Source organism: Zingiber officinale, chromosome 6B (genome assembly GCF_018446385.1).
Source record: "Zingiber officinale cultivar Zhangliang chromosome 6B, Zo_v1.1, whole genome shotgun sequence".
NCBI classification, from domain to species: Eukaryota; Viridiplantae; Streptophyta; class Magnoliopsida; order Zingiberales; family Zingiberaceae; genus Zingiber; species Zingiber officinale.
Window position 1 is genome coordinate 90,618,392 of NC_055996.1, and position 20,326 is coordinate 90,638,717.

Genomic DNA, 20,326 nt, shown 5'->3' on the forward strand with positions numbered 1-20,326 from the left:
CCATTTGACATAATCAAAACATAGGTTCGATCGTCTGATGCTTCCCGCACCAACATAAGTATCTAGTCCTAAAGATCACTCATCGTCGTCATCATCTGCAGCATGAAGATAATCAAACATCCGACGTTACTCCCTCTCTAAGGCATCAGTATGATCAGTCATTTCCTGACGAAAATTTGTAATTTGTTCTTGGAGAGAGTTGTACTGATCATTCATCTTGGTCTCTAAGGAATCGAACCGTCCAAAAATGTCATCTTGAAGATGACTAAAAAAATCACTGGTCGGCGGTGGGGATGCGTAAGAGCTGCCTTGAGCAGTATCAAAAAAAGGCATCAATGCAAATCCCAGATCAATAGGCGATTGACTGTGCTCCTCGATCGCAATCGACTCCTCCTCAGCTATATCTTCCTCGGCTACCGGTGGAACGTATCATGGATGGGCCCATTTATATACAAGTCCCTCTGCGCTAGTCCTAATCCCAACCAAAGACAACTGCCTAATCCCAACAAGACCAAAATCAAACAACTCTATCAATTCACCTCAGTGAACTCCTACACTTAGAGAAGCAATGTAGGCAGTGAGAATGTGACACTGGATCATGTGAACTTTATTTGAGGTGTTGTACCCCAAATAATAGATAATAGATCTAAAAACCTAGTAGCCCAAGTTAAAGTCGAGTATGTGTCTCAGTGTGTACATCAGAAAAAGATGTACTGGATGTAGAACTTCCTGATCTCTAGACGATAAAGGATGAATGTAAGACACAATCATCTTATAAAAGGCGTTGTCAGTTGGACTGAGTGGTATAGTGGACATCTTTTTGGGACATGGCTCCTCAAAGAAATCAACATACATAAGATCAAGGGTCAGATGAGCGAAAGGAGCTGGCAGTATGTCAGGAAGGGAAGCACTAAAAAAGATGCGATTAACAAAAAGTCGAATTCGTAAAAACCTAAGAAACATATCAAGGTCAAACAACATATCCCGGGTCACAACTCTAGTCTTATAGTGATGGGAGTCGACTTCACACAAGTTGTGATAAAATTCAGAATGTAGAATTGGATTATATGCATGCCGACAGAAGATAATACTATCAAATTGAAAATGTTGCGTGATATCTATGACCTCTGGACAATATGTTTGATAGAATTGAAGGTTAAGACAATGCGTCCCTATAACTTTGAATTTTTTATTTTGAAATGATTGACGTAGATCTTCGATGGAAAATCTAGGGTCTTGGTTGGGATTTAAGGAGTTAGCCTCCCTTTGTGTAGTTGTGCGACTGTTTTCACTAATATTAAAAGAATTGAATAAATGAATAGTAAATTAATAAAAGAAAGGACGTTTGAAAAGAAATTATCGAGGCATAATCATGTTTCGAGGAAGGTTGTAAATGGCAAATGATCTTTGAAAGGCGTAGAAGGAGAAGAAAGGGAGGAAGGGTTTGGGTAAGACTCGGCTTCTACTCGAGGGTCGGTTTTATAGCCTTCGATCAGTCGACCGATAAGGGGATCGGTTGACCGATCCCTTAAAGTCATTGTGTTTTTAACCAATCAGGAAAAGGGTTTTGGTTTTCGGTCGACCGAACCAAGTTTTGGGTCGACCGATATATTAATCACAGCTATACATTTTCGCATTGGATGAGAGCAAATTCAAGGTTTCGATCGAATGAACAAGGTATTCGGTCGACCGAATAATTGAAGGTTGACTCAATTTTTAGCGTTTATCTTATGTTTTCAGTCGACTGAATCGGTGTTTCAGTCGATCGATAAATTGAATGCACAACAATCGATTTGCAATGTTTACGGTGGGTTTGGCCGACCGAACCGAGTGTTCAATCGACTGAACTATTTTTTTAAGTTAAGTTAATATTAATTTTAATTTAATATTAATTTAGAGGTTAGATTTAAGTTAAGTTAATGGATGTTTTAAGTCATTTTAGGTTTTCGTAATTAGGTTTAATATTTGAATTAAATTTGAATAAAAATTTTAATGTTAAGTTTTAAAAAAAATTTTAATTAAGTTTTAAAAATAATTTTAATTAAGTTTTAAAATAATTTAAATTAAGTTTTAAAATAATTTTAATTAAGTTTTAAAATATTTTTAATTAAGTTTAGAATTTTAATTTTAAGGTTAAGTTAAAGTTGATTCGATTTAGATTAAAAAGCCTATAAAAAAGGTTGTTCAACCCATGTTAGATTCAAACTTAATTTTGGGTTAATCAAGCAAACTTTCTAAGGATAAGTTTTCAATTTAGTGGCGATGCATATGACCTTCTTGTGTATCAACGATGGATCACTTGCTGAATACTTTCCAAAATAATCCTGCCCAAAAAACTTAATACTAAAATTTGGTCTAACTAGCCCATGTTTGACTGGGGTAGCTTCGGTCAGATCTACTAAGTCTAGTGCACCATATAAAATACCCAAGATTCAGCCTAGACATGCCTTCGATAAAGATTCCTTGACGTACTATCATTCTAATCCATTCCGATGCTATGTTAATAGGGTTTGGTAAACCTTTTTAACTAACAGTTCTAAACTTAGCAAAAAGTAAACCTATGCAAAGTAGGTTAATTAAGTTGGTTGAACAGTCTTTCTATTTGCTCCCCCTGAGTCATAGTTTAGATATGGTCTATCTAAGTAATGAATTTGACTCTTAGGGATCAAATAGTGATTTGGTTTGATTGCTTTGGTTAAATAGATTTTAGGGACCCATGCTTGGACTTGATTTCTAATATTTTGACTAATTAGAGATAGATACCGTTTGTTGATTTTGTTTGGTTTATAGCCCAAGTCTCGATTTATTGTACACAACTCGTTGTAGCCCAAGTACCATATTTAGACATTTGGATCCCAGCTCAAACTTTTTCAATGTTTTCTTGAGTCTCTCGACTTGACCTTTCAAGTTGAAATTCTCTTCCTCAAGTTTTGCAACTTGAGTTGAAGTTCCAACTTGAACTTGGTTAGTTGAGTTACTCAAGTTAATTTGCTCCTTAAGGTGGTTAATTTCCTTAAGTAGCAAGTTATTTTGTTTTTCAGTTTTTGTTAATTTTTTAAGTAGACATTTAACTACTTTAAGTAAATTCAACTTAGAATAAAAGGCTACCATATCGAGACCTTCAGAAACGGATATGGATCCGTGGTTTCTCTTTGACTCGGTGTCGGTCTCGGACTCGTACTCTTCCTCAGACTCAAAATCTTTGTTTCTTGCCATAAGGGCAAGATGACTCGAGTGCTTCGATTCTTCTGCATCGGACTCCTCCGAGGATGACTCATCCCACGTCACTTTGAGGGTCTTCTTTCTTCTTGTTGATTTTGGAATTTTCCTCCTTCCAGTTAGGACATTCCTTTTTGAGATGCCCCTTCTTATTGTATCCATAACAAATCATTTCTGATTTGTTTTGTATTTGGTTGACTGGTGTCTTCTTGGCGCTCCTTTTGAATTTCTTTCTTATTAGTAGTTTTCAAACCATGTTAACCAGCTCCTCTTGATTGGTTGAGTCTGAGTCAGACTCACTTTCTGGTTCCTTCTTGTCTCTGGTCTAGGTTTCTTTGCTTGATCATGCATACAAAGTAATTCATTTCTCGACTTGACTCAAGTTAGACTGTTTATGTAATTCTAATTCACAAAATAGTTCATCTAATCTAATAATCGAAAGATCCCTTAAAACTTTGTAAGCATCTACTATTGATGCCCACAAAACATTTCTCGGGAAGACGTTTAATGCGCACCTTATCGTTTCATGATTCACCAGATTGTGTCCAATTTGATGTAGGCCATTGATAATATCTTTCAGTCGAGCGTGCAGTTGTGTGGCCGTCTCTCCAGGAAATATTTTAATATTAAACAAATTATTTAATAACAAATCCCTTTTGTTTACCTTAGATTCGTCGGTTCCTTCGTGCAGCTTTACCAAATGGTTCCAGAGTTCTTTAGCATTTTCGTAGGACCCAACTCGGTTCAGTTCTTCCATCATTAGGCCACACTGAATGGTGTTGATTGCTTTGTAGTTTAGCTGTACTTTTTTGATCATCGAAGGGGTCTAGTCTTCTAGTTCTACCGACTTTCCATTTACCATCGGGGGAGTGTATCCTTTGAGTATGGTGAACCAGAGCTCGATGTCAAACTTAAGGTAACACTCCATTTTATTCTTTCAGTAGCTGAAGTTCTCTCCTTTAAACAAAGGAGGGTGAACAGTACTGTACCCTTCTTGGTAGGAGTTTGACTTCTTTACTATCAAAGAGAAATAAGAAGATTTCTAAGACTCTCATCTTGGGATTAGTAGGGCAGATAAAGAATTAAAAAAAATATTTTAAAGAAGAAAAGAAAAAGTTTTTAAAATTGCTCGAAAAATGATTGAGTATTTTCAGAGCTACCAGGCTATAATATCATTTGAAGGATCGAAAGATGCGATAGAGGGGGGGTGAATATCGCATGTTAAAAACTTTTCTTTTGCTGGTAAAACAAATCAGAATAAGCACCGGAAATCAAAATGAAAGCAATATAAATGACACAGTTGGTTACTTGGTTCAGAGCCTACGTCGTCTCCTATTCCAAGATCCGTGATCCTTGATCGCACTGTTAGGCAATCCACTATGATTCTTCTTTCCAAAATCTTTGGAAAGAAGCAATGCGTACAGATGCAAGTAGAAGATAGTAACAAACTACTATCCTCTTTTCAAGTTAAATACAATGCAATCTTAAATAAATCAATATACCGACAATAATGGAAGACGAAGCTCAATCGACACTTCTAGATGGAATATCTTGCTTTGAAGATAAAGCACAGAGTATTAGCACGAGTAGCTTTGCACAGAGATGAACTGGAGAAAATTGATTATCTGCCTTGGACCTCGAGCTCCCTTTTTATAAGAATCATTACCGTTCAATCGACCGGTCCTCAGGTTCGGTCGACTGAACCCGCTCCCTTTTTTCTTCACAGAGATCCGATCTTCGAGCATTAATGATGTTTAGTGGTTTGGCTGACCGATCACCATGTTCGGCTGACGGAACATTGAACCTTCCCTGTTCGCCGAGATTCACACTTAATGTTCCATTAATGAGAGATCTTTCGGTCAACCGATTCTCTGGTTTGGTCGACCTACCAGCCAGGTTTCCTTCTCTCCTTTCGCTCAATTTGATTTGTGCCACATCATCATAGTTTGGTCGACCGATCCTCTAGCTCGGTCGACTGCTCAAGTTTTAATCGGACTGTGCTATGCTTTGGTTTGAATTAGTCTCTGGTTTGAGTTAGCTTTGTTCAGTCGATCAATCTTCCAGTTCGGTCGACTGATCATGTCATTCCCTGTAAAACAAAGTTAGACAATTCCTTGCAAAACAAAGGTTAGCACAGTAATATAGTGAGATGCATGAGTAATAAAAGATAGTAACACTGTCTTGATCTCAACTTGGAAGCCTTCCCTGTTTCTTCAGTTGGATCAGCAACTTAGGATTTGTTCCTTCCCGGAACATGACCTCACTATCGCTCCTCCAGTTGCTTACCTCAACTTACCTGCCAAACCTTGGTTTTCTAGACCTGTTTGGACTTTGCCGCTTAGCATCAGATTGGCCCACTAGGACTTTCCCTCGATTTTCATTCCTCCAAACCTATCGAGCTTCCCTGCCAAGTGTCGGGTCCTCTCGACCCACTTGGTCTTTCCGCCTAGCCTCCATGATATGCTTTCTTGCCTAGCCTCCACTTGCTTAGCATCAGATTGGCCCACTAAGACTTTCCCAGTTGAATAAACAGTCTGCACACTCAGTCAATTTGTTAGATCACAACAAGACTTAACTTGAACTTTTGACAACATCGAAACTAAAGTTTGATTCTGGTGCAACTTGCACCAATATAATCTTCTGATGTCACAAAATAACTTTCAATCTAAGAAGCTATAAAAGAAAATGTGCACGTAGGATGATCAGTTATTCTCAAGCTAAGATTGCATTGAAATGCTATAAAATTTTATAACCATGAACTCAATATCTCTCATTGTAATTATTGTCCATGTGCAATTTTTTTCGTCACAAATTGCTTTAACTCCGATCTTCCTGGTATCCTTTATTTTGTATGTGAAGTACCTTTTCATAGCATATTTAGCAAATGCATCTTTAAAATATTTTTGTGTTGCATAAACCTATAATAAGAATTGATATATATTTATGTTAGTTCTACTTAAATTTAGTTGAGTAAACATTATGAAAGTTAAAAATAAATTACCTAACCAATATAAAGTTCCTCAAGGGAGTCATCTGGTTCTTGCATTTGCAGTGGAACAAATCTTGAGTTCATTACTTATGCATTTTCAACTAATGGAGACTGTTCTTCAAGGTCGCTATATTTGTTACTGTTGACTAGCTCATCTAATGAATATTGCATATCATTTGCTAAGAATTTATCCTCGGAAACATTCCTTTCAATTTTCGCTTCCATTTGATTGTTGTATATTTTTGTTCAGTCCACATATCCTTAAGAAGATCTTTTAATCCTATATTCGTATGTATCGGGTAATTCTTAAAACTAGGAGCCTGTTCATTTAAATTAAAATTAAAATTAATAGTTTCTTTAGTATTGACCACAATACTAGAGGAAGTTGAAAGTGACATATAACCTATACTTGTATTTATATTTAGAGTAACAGATATATTTTGGTTCTCTAATTGTGCATCTATAGATTGTATCATAACTGTGAGCATATTGTTAGAAATTAGATCTTCTGGTATTGATACAATCAGAAATTAGTCATATTGCAAACAAAAAAATCTATTAAGATTATGAATATTTTAAAAACACATTAATTGAGTAGAGGAAGTTGATATATCATATAATATGTGTCTTCCTAAAATTATACTATGGCATTTTATGATTTATCCTTTTAGAAATAATTAACTTTTAAACCATAAACACACTTTGATTTTTGACTTAAAGCGTTAACACAAGTAAGATAAAGACATATAAAAAATTGATAATGTTAATCTTCCTACAAATTGATAATGCTAATTTATAAATAAGGAAAAAAAGATATCTAAAAATGGGTAGAAGGAAATATACATATCTCGATTGATCAGAATGAATAGTTTTGTCCTCACTAGGATTTTAAATGTCACCGGTGCTTTGGAAATATTTTTTTTTAATGCTTGGAATTTTGGAGTAGTCTTTCTATGTCGATAGTTTAGAAGTTATCAAAATAATGGTTTACATCAAACCTAAGCGTGACACTTTGCTTTTAAGGATGCTTCACCCGGCTGGAATATTAGAGCACTGATCGAAAACAATAACAAAGCTGAGTTTCGCCTGATCGGTGTAATCAAAGTTGGTCAGAAAGAACATTGTGTTTTGCTGATTAGGATTTTAATTGTTGGGAGGGAAGAGACATTTGTCTTCATTGAGTTGTCGTAAACACGTTGTCAACCGTTTGGAGATGACGTGGTATTTAGGTTTAGGTTTTCTCTATTTGCCTTTTCTCAGAAAAAAAAATGTACCGTTGTTGACCATCGGTTTTAGTTCAGACGCACGTCACAAAGAAAAATCACACATGGTTCTGATATCTCTTTCAGTTCAGATGCACGCGACAACTACGAGGAATTTCATATGAATGTGGAGGGGCAAAACATATATTGGATACATGATTTGATAATTTTAAAAGTTACCTATGAGATTTAGGTAATCAGTAACTTCAACTACGTGGTTTAGTAATTTTTTTAATTTTTTTCTTTAGTAATCTAGGTATCCATGCCTTATAGCCCAATTAGTTTGGAAGGTAGACGACTTTTTTCTTGATTCGTTAAATCTGAAAATGCGAGCGATTTGGTGACCTAGTAGCCTAGCTGTCCCATGTGTTGGAACTCAGTTGGTGCATTCTTTATCGGTGTATGGGAGAATCTGTTAGGGCTTTGCCGCCCGTTATTGTACCTTTTAATTTAATTTATTTTATTAGTATATAATTATTACCATTCAGCTAATATGGAGGTGAACAACCTGACCCATAAACAACCCGCTAGATAAATTTAGAAAACATATATGGTCATATAAGGGACACTGCTTCACTAGATTCGTAAGAGATTGAACCCTGTCATTCACCATCATACCATACCCCATGGATGTTACTGTACCTTAATTAACACCGAATTTGGGTTGACCAGTCTAGTAATAAAATTTTTTCATCGACCGTCAAGATAAATTGAAAAATATTCGTAACGGGAACTTAAAAGCATAACATCTATGGTTACATGTCCATTTAGAAAAAAAAAAAAAAAATTCTCTGTAGCTACACAACTGTGCCTTTCAAGCTATAGCAACCAGAACATCGCGTCAAACCATTATTGCTAACCACCATTGTTGAAGCACCATCATCCTTCCATTTCAACATGTGGTCTGGACTCTCCGAATATGCCGCGGAACATGGATCATTGTTTTGCAGAGGCGGTAACGCGAAGCAAGCGTCTCAATTTTTTATCAGTCCAGATAAATTAAAAAAAAAAATGCTCACGGAAGCCACCCACATTCTTAAAATTATCATTCCACTGTAGTAAAATCCCCACAGTGCTCTCAGTCTCATTTTTCATTGGCGCAGTAGTGTTATCATCCCCTTTGATTATTGGGCATTGACTTAACGAACTAGTTGCATTGATTGCCGTATCCAATCCAACGAGAGGCGGTTTCCTTGCAGGTGCAACTCTTCTTTTCTTCCGGGATCGAAAAGCCTTGAGAGGCACGCAACGCAGGCGAATCGCTGACGAGCATATTCTTGGCGGTCTGATCGGATCCCAAATTGATCGAGTCAATTGGATACATTGTCCAGCCAGACTGCCTCTGTCGAACCCGACTCGTGATAAGCCTACCCCGACTTTTATTCATCGATCCCCGGCGTAGCGTTGACGGCCGCCACCGGGATAACTTCATCGAAGGGACTCCTACGGAGCCAACAGGCGGTGTGATAATATCAGGTAAAGAAATAGGGGGCCAAAAAACAGAAAGAGGTAAAACCCACACTCAAACTTTCTCCTCAAGGAATTGGCTTCTCCTTTCCTCTGTTCCATCCCCAATTCTTCCTCCGTTGAATCAGGTAGTTCTCCATCTCCTCCTCTGCGATCGTCGTAGCATGGCGCTTCTTCTTCGCCATACGATCATTCTTCTCGCTTTCTAATTTGCTCGTGGCGCGCGTTCGGTATTTCTTATCTTGTTTTGGTGTTGAAATGCGGCGGAAGGGGTCGCGGCTTCTTTTTCTTCTGCCTTGATTTCAAAGTTGGTGTTGGGAGAGGCATTTTTTGTATAGAAGACTTTTGTTTCTTTGATCGTCTCTTTTGTCATTTCCTTTGGCTTCGTTCTCGATCTGTGCTAGAAAGATTTGCGAAGTGATCGAGTAATCTGTTGCACAATCGCTAACTTGTATGATTCATCTATGCTACCCTTGGTTATTTTTATTTTTATTCCTTCATGCATCATATCAACAAAATAATTTCTTTCTTCTTTCTTATGGGGTTCGAGACTTTCTTCTAAAGCTCATGATTGTGCTTGTCTCCCTCTCTGGCTTTAGCCAGGGACATCTGTTTGTGTTATGCGACTTGGTAAAGCCTTTTAGACATCTGATATATTGAAATAGATGAACTATATGCTAGTTGTTTTAGGAGTTCAGCAAGGTTAGAAGAGGGACACATCTAGCTGTTGGATATTATTTTGCTTTCTTATTTTCCATAGTCTAGTCTCTAGTGGTTCCAAAGCAAATGCATGTCTTTTATCCAACCTTTTTTCCCCCAAAGATAACTAACAGCTGTTTACACCATTCTCACACTCGCTTTTATGCTATATGAAGCAATGAACAATTGTTGTGCTTTTATGCAGGGCTACACTATAATCTAAAAACTCAAAAGCTGTTCTTGCATGCTTCTCTTGACGACAACAGCTCATTGTCACCGCATGCTGTCACTAGTTGAATAATGGGCAAACAAAAGCAATCTATGAGTCCTTTGTTTGATACCCTTGGGATGGAGAGGGTTAGGACAATTTTAACTAAGAAGTATTCTTATCCACATGAGCATTCAAGGCATGCTATGACTGCAGTGATAGTGGGATGCCTATTCTTCATATCATCCGACAACATGCACACTCTAATACAGAAATTGGACAAGAATGTAAAATGGTGGTCTATGTACATCTGCTTAATTGGTTTTTTCTATTTTTTCTCATCTCCATTTATTAGGAAGACTATCAAACCTAGCTATTCAAACTTTAGCCGATGGTACGTCTCTCTTTCTCAGAATATGTCAGTTGCCTTAATTTATATTAAGTAGATTGCAGTCGTTTCCTATTTTCACCACTTGGTTTTAGCAAAATAAAAGCCAAGTAGACTTATGAGCTGATTGCACATTCTATTGTTGCAGGTATATCTCATGGATCTTTGTTGCTGCATTATATCATCTCCCTAGTTTCCAATCTATGGGAGTGGATTTGCGGATGAATCTTTCTCTGTTTCTGACAATTTTCATCTCTTCTGTTGGTTTTCTTATTTTGTTTCACATCATATTTCTTGGCCTTTGGTATATGGGTCTTGTTTCTCGTGTGGCAAGAAAACGACCAGAATTACTGCCCATCATCCAGAACTGTACAGTGAGTGCTTTAACTGATCCACATATTTGAATCTATGCATGTTCTACTAAAATGTGTGGCTATCTTCCTGTTTCTGTTATAGTGCAGGTCATCAGCATTGCTTGCTGTGTATTCTATAGTCACTGTGGAAACATAGCCGTTGTTACTGAAAAACATTTAGATAGGAAGAGTTCAAGTTGGTTTTCCCTCCTACATTGGAAGAAGCAAGATACAAATTCTTGGATATCAAAGTTCATTCGAATGAATGAGTTTAAGGACCAGATTTGTTCTACTTGGTTTGCTCCCGTAGGAACTGCGAGTGACTATCCTCTTTTTTCTAAATGGGTCATCTATGGGGAGGTAACATATTTTATCCACATCATATTGATATTTAATTTTTTTATTTCTAATTTTTTGTGGCCATTAAAATTTTAAGATCTTCATACTCAGCTAGCATGCAATGGATCATGTCCTGGCCTTTCTGATGAAATATCTCCCATATTTTCATTGTGGGCAACGTTTATGGGTCTGTACATGGCTCATTATGTGGTGGAACGATCAACAGGGTATGCATTTTTTCAGCATTTAGTTTTCCTAGTTTTACTGTAAAAAGTGGTGTCATAAAGCTTGAGATACTCAACTTATTTTTTTTCATTATATAATTACTAGACTATGCCGATAGAACTGTTGAAGGTGGTTCTCAATTTGATTATGCATAATCATTTTTATTATATCATTTTCCTTTTGACAACCAATTCTTATTCTCCCCCTTCTAACTTTGTCTGAAATCTCATAGATGGGCTCTTACACATACTTCGCCCTTATCTGAATATGAGAAGTTGAAAAAACAAATGAAACCTGATTTCTTGGAGATGGTTCCATGGTATTCAGGGTAGGTTGTTAGCTATTTAAAATTCTAAACTATCTACAGAGGCCAAGTTGAAAGTTGAGAGTATTGCTGATTTGCTTTGTTATTTATGTCTTCAGAACGTCAGCTGATTTATTTAAGACTGTGTTTGACCTCATGGTATCTGTCACTTTGTTTGTCGGTCGATTTGATATGCGCATGATGCAGGTAAAACTTAAATTTCTGTTTTCTTTCTTATCTTTAGTAAATCAATTTATGTTTATTGAAATTTAATTAATCTCCTTACATCAGGCTGCCATGAACAAGGTTCCAGATGAAGCAAAAAATGATGATATTTTCTTTGACCATTTTTCCAAAGGAGATGACTTTTGGTTTGATTTCATTGCTGACACTGGTGATGGTGGAAACTCAACTTATGCAGTGGCTCGATTGCTGGCCAAACCTTCAATACGTTTGAGGCTTGGTGACTCAAATCGTTCTCTTTCACGTGGGAAATTGCTTCTTATTGGAGGAGACCTTGCGTAAGATTCCTTGTTATCTTGCTCTTGTTGAATAAAAGAAGAATATGTTTTATAACTTTATTGATTCTTTTACAAAAAATGTTTGGAGACAACTGTGCGGCCTTGACTAAAAGAATTATATTTTATTTGCTCTTTTCTATTTATAATTTACTTTGTGGTGAGTATTTACCTATCTATCTGATGAGAGAAAGTTCTATTTGTGTCAGCTGCTTTACTTTTAATTACATTTTCCGTGAGGATTCTGGTATATATTTCACTATAATCAGACTAATCAATTGATGTGGTAATTTTCAGTCTTTTTCGAGCTTGGATTTTTCTCAAGGAATCTGTCTCCTTGTCATTTTGTTATAGTCATTCACAGTCTACACCAACTTTCCGAAAATATTCAGTAAACATTTTACATGTAAAAGATAGTGTGGTAGTTGTCATGTTCTTTGAACTCGTTGCATCAAGCTAATTGCTCCTGCTATATGATATACTTTTCCTTCAAAGATAATTTTATTGGATTTTATTATTTCAGATGAAGAGACATTGTTTTCATTAATCAATGTGAAAAAAAATAATACTATAGGATTTGTTTGTTTTGGTTGTCAATAGGTACCCAAACCCTTCAGCATATACATATGAGAGACGCTTTTTCTGTCCTTTTGAAGATGCTCTTCAGCCTCCGTCCTGGTACAAACCTGAACATATTGCAGTAAATAAACCAGAGCTTCCATATGGGGTGTCTGAACTAAGCAAATATGATGGGCCTCAATGTTTTATAATTCCTGGCAATCATGGTCAGTAATCATTTACTATAAATTCTACTTGAGGATGTTCAGGATAAACTTTTTAATTTTTGCTTGTATTGAATTAGTTTGGATTGCAATCTTGTTGAGCAAGAGCACCAAGTTAATAATTTAAGAGGTTTTGATACCATGATCCGTTAATCATTCTACAGATTGGTTTGATGGACTTCATACTTTTATGAGGTACATATGCCATAAAAGCTGGTTGGGTGGGTGGTTTCTTCCACAGAAGAAGAGTTATTTTGCTCTGGAACTTCCCAAAGGGTGGTGGATATTTGGTCTTGACCAGGCTCTGCATGGAGATATTGACGTCTATCAGTTCAAGTTTTTTGCAGAATTATGCCAGAAAAAGGTTGCTTAGTGTCTCTATTGGTTGATATTGTATGTGTTTGCAATTATCACTGGTTTAATGTCCTCAAAGTTAAACTTCATGAAATGACAATATTTTTTGTTTGTTTGCTATACTTAAATAATGAAGCAATAACTATAGAGCAACCTGCCAATTACACTAAAATACACACCAATTCATAATAATAACTAATATTGTAACAATAAGGAATATAATTCCACTGGATCATGGTGATTCTGTCTGTGTAGTTAATGTTTGTAGGTTCAAGTGAAATGTGCAATGCAACCACAATGGTGATTCTGTGATCCAGTTTGTAATGGTGGTTTTTCTTACTTTTCTTTTGCTGATCCTGTTTCACTTTCATCTAGTGCTTTGTAAGCTATTTCTTGCAAACATTTGTAGTCAATGATGGAAAATCTACAGGTGGGAGAGAATGACTGTGTAATTATTATAACTCATGAACCAAGTTGGCTTCTTGATTGGTACTGGAATGATGTCACTGGGAAAAATGTCTCTCATCTGATAAAGGACTACCTGAAAGGAAGATGTAAACTTCGCATGGCTGGAGATTTACACCATTATATGCGCCATTCTTCCGTTCCATCAGACAAACCTGTTTATGTGGAGCATTTGCTTGTAAATGGCTGTGGTGGAGCCTTTTTGCATCCTACACATGTCTTCAGAGAGTTCAATAACTTTTATGGAAGTCATTATGAAAGCAAAGCCACTTATCCTTCTTATGACGATTCTAGTAGGGTAAGTCTGACAATGCCTTTGCTCTTTGTCTGTAGTAGCCCATTTTTTTTTTATAAATTTATAAACTTTTATTATTAACATTTATCTGCCCAATTTCTTTAATTTACATTTTTCTTTTGACATCCTCTCATCTTTCTCTAATTAGTCTTGATTCTCATGCATCTTTTTTGGCAAACATGATCACAGATTGCATTGGGCAATATTTTGAAGTTCAGAAGGAAGAACTGGCAATTTGATTTCATTGGTGGCATCATATACTTTCTATTAGTAGTTTCTATGTTTCCACAGGTGATTTTCTATAAATTTGTTATTTGGCTTAAAATATAATGCGATGGCTATTGAAATTTCTACTACTACTAAAACACAGTTTTGTTTTTTGACTGAATTTTACACTTTAGGATCTTATTTCTAAAAGTTCTTTTCTTCTAAAAATGAAATACACATTAATTGGGTTACTGTTGTTATAACATTAATAGTTTATGCTATGATTTGAAAGCAATAGATCATATAGGTACTAAGTTTGGCATTGTTTTAGAGGTGTTATATATGGAAGTTTGACATGGTTTTTTGGTATATATTGCAATTCCTAGTACTTTTGTGTGTTCTCCCCTTTCTATGTAGGGTTAGGGAACCCTTCAATTTCTTTAATGCTGTGTATTTGAAACCAACTTATCATTGTTCTTTTTTCTTCATGAATTTCATTAATGTAGTATAATGACTTGATCCGTTAGGAAGCTAAAACTTGAGCTCAGATTATATGATAATGCATAGCACTTCTTATTGATGATGATCTATGAGTGATGCTTCCAGCATATAAGTGGGAGCCTTAATCCATCAAGTTATGAGAAGGCATGTGCAATTTTTTTATAATAATTTTTCAACACTTAAAACTACTAACAAAGCAGCCACAAATTATGAAGTGATAATTGTCACATTAATAGCTTGCATGATGGATGTTACTTTATACACAATTTTCCTGTATTAATTCTTTGTTTTTTTATCATCAAACCTAGCAGTAAGGATCAATTCCACAGAAAATTGCTTATTTTTTTTCCCATTTCATCCCTTAGTTCTCCATTCTCCTGACGCTTTTGAAACTTTCACCAGTGCAAATACATTGAAAATTTGAGAAATAAGAATAAAAATGTATAATTATAGCAGGTAAATATGGAAACTTTTAGTCCACTTGATTGTTTGTCAAGAAAATTATGCCTAGTCAATATTGTAATTTATGATATTCGCTTCATGAAAGACTAGTATCATCTTCCTCCTTTAGTATGTTTAATGACACTGATTCTTGATCTGTCTATCTGCTGTGCATATGATATCTTCTTTAGTTGCTTGATATGTAAAAGCATGGAAGCTTCTAAACTTCTTTCTACTATTTCTCCAGTTTTAAAACACGTTTATTAACCTTTTCAATTAATTTTTCAGTGTGATGTTTTCCGCATCTTGCATCATGATTCATGGTCAGGCCGCATCAATAATTTCTTGAGGACAATGTGGAAAGCATTCTTGTACATGCTGGATCACTCTTATGTGTCTTCTGCTGCTACTCTTGTGTTGACATTGGCATCATTTTTCTTCTTGCCTACAAAACTATCACGGAAAAGCCGTGCCATAATCGGTGTTCTTCATGTTTCCGCTCATTTGTTTGCTGCATTAATTTTGATGTTGCTTTTGGAATTAAGTATTGATATATGTGTCCACAATCGCCTATTAGCAACTTCAGGTATGATTTTTGGAAGGTCCCCTGTACCATATTTATATATATTGCTAATAAGTTCATTGCTGCAGTTTGTTCTGATTTCCTATGCAAGTTGGTCTCTTGATGTTGATTTTATTGTCAAATAGGCAACATTATATGTTAAGTATAAAGTTTATTATTAACAAATTTATTGTATGACTCCCCTTTAAGACTAAGATCAAAATCTAAGATGACCTAAAATGATAGAGGTGCTAAAGTTACAGTTGGCAAGTTAGATGCAAGGGTTTAGACAAATCTGATGTTGGCTGTCTCAGCCAAATGCAACTCTTAATATTTTTCATTTCAGCTTGGAATTGAATTTGTAGAACAAAAGTTAGAAGTGTCTGCAAAGATAAAATATTGAAAAAAGCAAACAATGATGTTGAAGGTAACTTGTCAAAGTTTTAGTGTGTGAGAGATCTACTATGAGGTAATGATACATGGAAGTTGCAGACTTCTTGAGGTCTACAAGTTCAATCAATCCACTATTACGAGGCAGCCAATTCTTAGAATTTGTAGCTGTATGGAATGTTTTGAAATACTGATTTGATAATATTCCTGACACTTTGTTGGGTTTTACATGCCAGTACACTGAATATTTCCCACCTGTGAAAACATGGACAAATCCTACAACAATAGTTATAAGGTTTCTTTATTATTTTTGATGAAATATAAGGTTTCTTTATTAGAACTTTGCTCAGGTTGCTGTATTTTTTAGCCTGATCGTTTTTGTGATATTTCAGCTAGTAAAGGCTTATCCTTAAAGTACCTGAGTTGTCTTATACTCACTTGCAAAAACATGGATAAATCCAACAACAATCATTATAAAACTTCTTTACTAGATTTTTGCGCATATTGCTGTAATTTTTTAGCCTCCAGTATCAATGTTTGTGATATTTCAGCTGATATTGGCTTATCCTTAAAGTTCCTAAGATGCCATTTGCTTCTATCAGGCTATCACACACTTTATGAATGGTATAGATCCATGGAAAGTGAGCATTTTCCTGACCCGAGTGGGCTGCGGGCTCGTATTGAACAATGGACATTTGGACTTTATCCTGCCTGTATAAAGTATCTTATGTCAGCTTTTGATGTTCCTGAGGTGATCAAATTTCTGTACATTTTTTAGATTCAGTTGACTAGTTGCTTACCATTAGTAATTTTTTTTTCCTTCACAGGTTATGGCTGTTAGCAGAAGTAACATCTGCAGAAAAGGTATTGAGGTACTTCCACGGGGTGGTGCTATCATCTACTATGCTTCAGTGTTTCTTTACTTCTGGGTCCTCTCTACTCCAGTTGTCTCTCTGATATTTGGAAGCTATTTGTATGTATGCATCAATTGGTTTCATATTCATTTTGATGAAGCTTTCTCTTCCCTTCGGATTGCGAATTGCAAAGCATTTACTCGTTTTCATATAACTGCGGCTGGTGATCTTGAAGTATTCACTCTTGCTGTTGATAAGGTAATAATTTTCTCATTAGCTTACTTTGGAATACAGCATTCACTTTTCTCTAAAAAAAAAAAACATAACTTCATACATGATCAAGTTTCTGCAGCCTGGTAATTATTATACTAATTTTAAAAAGTCATATACCCCCAAAACAATATATCAGTTCTTGCTTATTAATTTTAGCTGGCTCTTTGACTCTATTTGTCAATGTTCAATGCCTGCTAAATCTATTGATATGCTTAGGTTATGTTTATTTTTTTGGAATGTATATCAATGTATGGTGTGCACCACTGAATACTATAGTTTTGAACATGGTTTCAAATTTCATTTTGTGCCGATTGGCATGGGTAAAATTTTTAGTTTTACTTGCTGACTGACGCATGAGAAGCTCCAATACTCCACTATGCCACTGGATGAGTCCTTCCGCGATTCTACCTTCATCGTGACCGTCTTTTGTAAGCCTGAGCATCTTTGGCATGGATGAGACCCTTCTGCATGAGATGCAAGCAACTTTTGGTTTAGTTGTGTCCTTTCATCAGGACAAAATCCTTTTGCTTGAGTAAGGAGTGCTTTCCCCTTTCTGCGAGGCTCTTCCACCTTTGCCGTGTCTTCTATGAGCCCAAGTTTCTTCCACGAGAACATAGCACTGATGCTGACGTTACCTCATCATTGAATTTTATGCAAATCTATATCACAGATTATAGATTAAGTACCATTCTCCAAATCTGTGAGCAGGAAGTTATCCTAATTTGCTTCAATAGCGACTTCCATTGTTGGTTTTCTGCGTTCCGCTCGCAGATCTCTATTCTCACAATGCACATGATAGTTGCCCTAAGATATAACAGCTCTTGGACATTAAAACTTCATATAGGAATTTGGTCATTAGGATGCACTTGTTATTTATCTGTTGTGATTTTTTAATTAGATTCTTATCTCCTCTTTGTATTATTAAATACCAGGTTTGTTGTTTGTGCCTAGTTATCAACATGAGTTATCTAAAATGTCGAAGCTAGATGGCATACTTTTTCCTAAACCATTTTTGAAAAAGGAATTTAAATGCAAGATTGGTCACACTTTATGTTATACCTTACTGATTGCATTATGGACGGTTATGTCTTACCCCATGTCACATTCACAAAGAAACAGGGATCCTCAGAATTGAGTTTTTAAGACTTAAAAATCGAAGATAAACATCTAAAGTAGTGTTTCTTCAGAGGTTATATATAGATGTTTATCCATATATTCCTTGTGTAACCTCAGGTTCTTCCTCTTTCCATTAGGTTCCGAAGGACTGGGAGTTAGATCCATATTGGGATGCTGAACCAAAACAGCCACTACAGTTGAGCCATATCAGAAAGTTTCCCAGCAAATGGAGGTCGGCTTATGGTGCAGATCCACTCAAATCTGTGCGTGTTGTTGACCATTTCGTTATCCATCGGAAACCAAACTCTGCTGTTGGTTCAACTAGTTGATTCCAGTTCTGGTTCAGATCTAAACTAATGCATGAACTTTCTTGCAAGTGAACAAATTATCACAGGCAGAACTGTTCCATACACTTCTATTACTGCTCCTGCTGCAGGTTTAGACAACTTTGTAGCATAGTCAGCCATTATCATCATTCAAACGCCCCTCGAGTCAAACCTGACTTTCATCGGTGGCTTAAGTTCTGATTTGATGTAATTATTAGTATATGTCCAGCAGTCATAGTAACAGAAAAACGTGAGAGGGATTCGGATCATATGAAACGCTGGTTTGTATGTGTCGTATACACTACATTATCAATTGTTACACAGAACATCAATTCTTAGCTAACAGAAACTTTTTGCAGTCAGAACTGGCTCTAGTCTCTTGTAATTCCTTGTGAATTTTTTTTTGCCTATAATGGCATTCTAACGTACTTGTTTTAACTTTTAACGATACCAAAGTTTCAAAGGAATTTTGTGACTTTTTGGTTATTCTTGTATCATGCTCAAAAAAGATGTTCATGTGGATGCTGGTCTTGCTGGGAAGCCTCTGAATTCTACCATCATTTCAAATAACAAATACAAAGGTTTCTCTTCTCTATTTTATGGATGAGCTTGCATAGACTAAATTTCAGTAAAAATCATAATTATTTCATCGCAATTGAAATTATAATTATTCATTTGTTTACGAAAATTAGTTGCCTTAATTTATTTCTTTTATTTTCGTCCAATTAAATTTCTTTAGGGTAATTTTATTTTATTTTCCTTTTTTCTAAACAAATTATAAAATTAATAATTTATTACAATAAAAATCGCGAAAAACTAGTCCTGGCTCCAAACGAATTCGTTATTGGCATCAAATCGAGGCCGCGCTTAAACCAGTCGTCGGGCCGCCGCCGCTCCCTTATGTTCCCTTTTTTTGTGCTATGCTGGTTTTTGTTATTGAGTTCGTGAATGCAAACAGGTCCGGCGTCAAACATTGTTCTTATTCAGTCTGGGGATCAGCTCACTGACGCGCTGAAGAAGGCCCAGGGTTAGTTGATTCCTATGCTAGTGTTTTATTTGCTCATTGTCAGACCGGTGTGAAATTGCTGTCGAGAATCTATATTCTGAGTGATTGCAGATGATAAAGTGCCAGCCATCTTTTACTTCACGGCTGTGTGGTGCGGACCTTGTAAGATTCTATCTTGATGCTGGTTGCATGTTATTTTACTTTTGATGTCTAAGTACCACAATAACAAATAGTTACCAACGGTCAGGTTTGTATAACTTTGACATGATCTTTCATTTGTACATCAATCAACATTTTTGCATGTCATTCTTGCTCTTAGCAAATGCTGTTGCAGTTGGCATTTTAGGATTAGCCATGGTGGCTTTGTTGGCAATTTCAACAGATTGTCCAGAAGTGATAATTGTTGAATTTGTGCTTGACCCAAGGTGGGCCTAATGAATTTAATGAAAATAAATTTTGTAGTGTGTCATAGCTAGCTAGTTTTCCGATCTATGTTAAAAATATTCCCCTCAGATGTTGATGTGACCTGCTTATGTTGCTCCCAAGAAGTGCATATCTAGTTTTCTGTTATCCAAGCACCAGTTTTGTGCTTGTAACAATTCCTTAATTTGGCAACTTTTTATTGTGCTCAGTTATCATTACAAATTTGTTTCTAACAAGTCTTTTTAACATGGCATGCCTATATTAAGCTAATCGACATTATATTTATATTCTAACAACTCTTACACATGCTGTTTTTTTTCCTTTCTTGATTACAAATACAATGCTAATTGCTAATTAGTT

The 20,326-nt window shown here is 35.9% G+C and overlaps 1 protein-coding gene across 3 annotated transcripts; it reads left to right on the top strand.

Annotated features, from left to right (window-relative positions):
* The first annotated feature begins 8,645 nt into the window (after positions 1-8,645).
* On the top strand, positions 8,646-18,899 carry LOC121993099. 3 transcript variants are annotated; one of them, XM_042547783.1, is made up of 16 exons: positions 8,646-8,946; positions 9,842-10,238; positions 10,381-10,606; positions 10,694-10,945; positions 11,036-11,151; positions 11,382-11,477; positions 11,573-11,660; positions 11,745-11,974; positions 12,572-12,756; positions 12,918-13,117; positions 13,538-13,870; positions 14,057-14,158; positions 15,305-15,602; positions 16,571-16,719; positions 16,796-17,080; positions 18,349-18,899. In XM_042547783.1, exons 2-16 carry the CDS (start codon positions 9,937-9,939, stop codon positions 18,538-18,540), a joined length of 3,054 nt encoding a protein of 1,017 aa, XP_042403717.1. In that variant the 5' UTR covers positions 8,646-8,946; positions 9,842-9,936; the 3' UTR covers positions 18,541-18,899. The 3 variants fall into 3 exon arrangements, with proteins under 3 accessions (XP_042403717.1, XP_042403716.1, XP_042403718.1); XM_042547782.1 differs by having other exon boundaries at positions 8,934-9,065; XM_042547784.1 differs by lacking the exon at positions 8,646-8,946 and adding an exon at positions 9,367-9,388.
* Positions 18,900-20,326: the final 1,427 nt, after the last annotated feature.

Excerpts from the sequence above, each read along its gene's own strand:
- LOC121993099 (XM_042547783.1), top strand. The coding sequence starts at position 9,937 with ATGGGCAAACAAAAGCAATCTATGAGTCCTTTGTTTGATACCCTTGGG. Across the intron at positions 11,152-11,381 it reads GTGGTGGAACGATCAACAGG|ATGGGCTCTTACACATACTT; the intron begins GTATGCATTTTT and ends GAAATCTCATAG. Across the intron at positions 15,603-16,570 it reads TCGCCTATTAGCAACTTCAG|GCTATCACACACTTTATGAA; the intron begins GTATGATTTTTG and ends TGCTTCTATCAG.